Below are 2758 nucleotides of genomic sequence, written 5' to 3'. Positions count from 1 at the left end.
AGAGAGAGAGAGAGAGAGAGAGAGAGAGAGAGAGAGAGAGAGAGAGAGAGAGAGAATGGCATTTACACATCATTAGTTGAACTTTTACAGCAGGGAGTGAGGTTAACATCAGCTACATGGTTTATTCAATAACTTAATGTTGCTGTATTTAATATCCCGCGTGTGTGTGTGTGTGTGTGTGTGTGTTTGAAGATAATGCATTTGAGTTTTAGCAACCAGCTGTAACATTTGAAGAGCTTTAAAGAGTCAAACTCCTCTGATAAATAATTTCTTCGTTACAGATTTGACATAGAAATCTGTCATAAAAGCATGTGTGTAGGTTTTTTTTTAATCCTTTTAGTTTCATGTTCACTGTTCCCAGCTTGATGGTTTATTTTGGATTCTATAAATAAATTTCGGTTATTTTATTGATACATGGGGAATGTCATCCAAACCTTTTTTTTTTTTTGAGTCTAACATATAAAATTATTTTTGAAAATTACACATAAGTGAGTTTAGTTTTTTTTCCCTCTCAGACCATTTGACTACAAGCCAGATAATCCTATTATGTACAGCAGCTTGTAGCCAAAACACGTCACAGATTTTCAACACTTGTGGCTACAAATACAATGGAATGTGTCTCTGCGCGCAGCCGCGCCGCCTCACTGCTTGTCCGGCGTGTTGTTGACCAGAGGCCCGTACAGGCCGCCGGCGTAGCCCTGCTCCTTGTGTAACATCGTCCTGTCCCTTATCAGGTCGCTAAACGCGTAGTCCATCGGGGGCCTGAAGCCCAGGGTGGGCATCAGGCCGGTGGTGGAGTAGGGCGTCATGAAAGCCAGTCCCCGGCTGTGCGCCGAGTAGGCCAGCCGCAGCGGGTTCAGTCCCAGGTGGGTGCCCAGGGGGTAGGTGCTGGGGTCTGCGCCGAAGTGCGGGGCGTTTGGCTGCAGGGGAGAAAACGCGGAGCGGTTGCTCAGCGTCATGGCTCCGGGCAGCATGGGCCTCGTCGGCGCGGTCGTGGAGGCGGAGGACGGCGGAGGCTGCTGCGCGTTCTGGAGCATCCTCTCCGCCGTCCACGTCTCATCTGGCCCGGCCTTGTTGGCGCCCTGCGCGCCGCTGTTGTTGAGGATCTGCTCGATGGCCTGCACCACGTCCTTCCCGCAGCCCTGCAGGACGAGCTCCAGCACGCTGCGCTTGTGGCTCGGAAACACGCGGGTCAGGATGTCGATGGCGTTCATGTGCCGGGAGGCCGCAGAGGAAGGAGACGGATCCTGCTCGTCTTTGTCGGTCTCGGAGCCGGAGTCCGAGCCCAGGGAGCTGACGGAGCCGGGAGTCTCCTCTCCGTCCTTTAAGGGCTTGGACACCGGCGAGCTGATGAACGACTCGCTGTCTCCGTTCTCCGAGCCGGAGCCTCCGTGGCGGCCGTCCGGGGAGGAGATGCCCGGGGCGGAGTCGCTCTCGGTGGAGGCCGGTTTGCCCGCAGACTGCTGCGGGGTGGCCGAACCGGACAGCTGGCTCTTTGGAAACAGCTCATACTTCTGGATGCTTGAATCTGCGGAACCAGAGCAGCGCAGTGTGAATGAATGACAGAACCAGAACCTTAGAGGAGGCCACAGGTCAGAACCTCATCAGATCATGAGAAGCAGAAATAAACTCTGGCCTTTCAGAGACATCTGAAGAACTTTGGTACCAATTAAACACAAACATCCGAACCTTTAAGAACCTTCACTGCATCCAGACACACTAAAGCTTTCTCTCTCTGACTGTCAGCTTGTTTCCAGCTGTGTCCTTCAGTACCGTCATCCTTTAGGCCCAACACGCCAATAAAAGCTAAACGACCTGAAGCCTGATTTGGGCCTGAATCAATAAAGACACTTATTTAACAGACTTCACGAACCGGCCCACAGAACTGCTCCTGAATAAAGACAACGTGTCTAATTTAAGGTCATTTCATTAACACTCCTGGCTGCTCATGGACCTGGTTCTGATCACAGCTCGGCTCACCTGAGTTGCTCTCGCTGGTGACGGAGCTGAACACCTCGTAGTTGGGACGCGGCGGGATGATGCCGTTGGCGGCGGCCAGGGCCAGACCCTCGGCGGTGCCGTAGAGCAGCTGCAGCTCCCGGGCTTCGTTCTCCTCCTGCGCCTGCTGCCGCCGCAGCGCCACCTGAGCGGCCATCACCCGCTGCCGCTCCGCGATCAGGGTGCACTTTGCGCACATACAGTCCTTCCAGCGGCAGTAGCGCTTGTGGCCCTTCAGTGCGGACACCACGCCGTGGTTCCTGCAGCGCGCACACTTGGGAGTGCGCGGGTACTTGTCCGCGGCGCGCAGGAGGAGCGGAGGGCCGCGCAGCAGGTTCCCGGCCATGGACACCGGGATGGAGGCTGCTGCTGCTGCTGCGGCCGCGGCCGCCGCTCCGGGGTGGCCTTGAGAGGCGGAGGAGGCTGTGGGGAGCTCCGGTCTCAGATCCATGCCCGCGTTCCTCACTGACAAACTAAACTCTGAAGAAGAAAACGACGTTTAACGAACGATGTGTTTGAGCTGAACTACCGCTGAGCTGATCACATCTGCTCCGTGGGGCTCAACATGTCCGGGCTGCAGGGGAAAGCATCGATTTCTGGTTAATAAAAAAAAATAATAATCGGATTGAAACTGTCCAAGAAGTGGTCTGCAGGAGAAACGAAAGTGTGACTAGAAGCAGACGACTTTAAATCCGAGCGCAGCAGCAGCGGAGAGCAGCGATCATTCCTCCCCGAGTCGGAGCGCAGTCTGTCCGGGAGG

The 2758-nt window shown here is 54.8% G+C and overlaps 1 protein-coding gene across 2 annotated transcripts; it reads right to left on the bottom strand.

Moving 5' to 3' along the window:
- Nucleotides 1-41: 41 nt before the first annotated feature.
- Nucleotides 42-2449, bottom strand: dmrta2 (DMRT-like family A2). 2 transcript variants are annotated; one of them, XM_008299506.1, is made up of 2 exons: nucleotides 1969-2449; nucleotides 42-1528 (listed from the first exon to the last, which is right to left on the bottom strand). In XM_008299506.1, the coding sequence occupies exons 1-2, from the start codon at nucleotides 2447-2449 to the stop codon at nucleotides 642-644; spliced, it is 1368 nt and encodes a 455-aa protein (XP_008297728.1). In that variant the 3' UTR covers nucleotides 42-641. The 2 variants fall into 2 exon arrangements, with proteins under 2 accessions (XP_008297728.1, XP_008297727.1); XM_008299505.1 differs by having other exon boundaries at nucleotides 1981-2449.
- Between the last annotated feature and the right edge of the window lie 309 nt (nucleotides 2450-2758).

Source organism: Stegastes partitus, unplaced genomic scaffold (assembly GCF_000690725.1).
Source record: "Stegastes partitus isolate 25-593 unplaced genomic scaffold, Stegastes_partitus-1.0.2 Scaffold1426, whole genome shotgun sequence".
Lineage (NCBI taxonomy): Eukaryota > Metazoa > Chordata > Actinopteri > Pomacentridae > Stegastes > Stegastes partitus.
The sequence above is the reverse complement of the archived record's forward strand: the minus strand, read 5'-3'. Positions and strand labels throughout refer to the sequence as shown.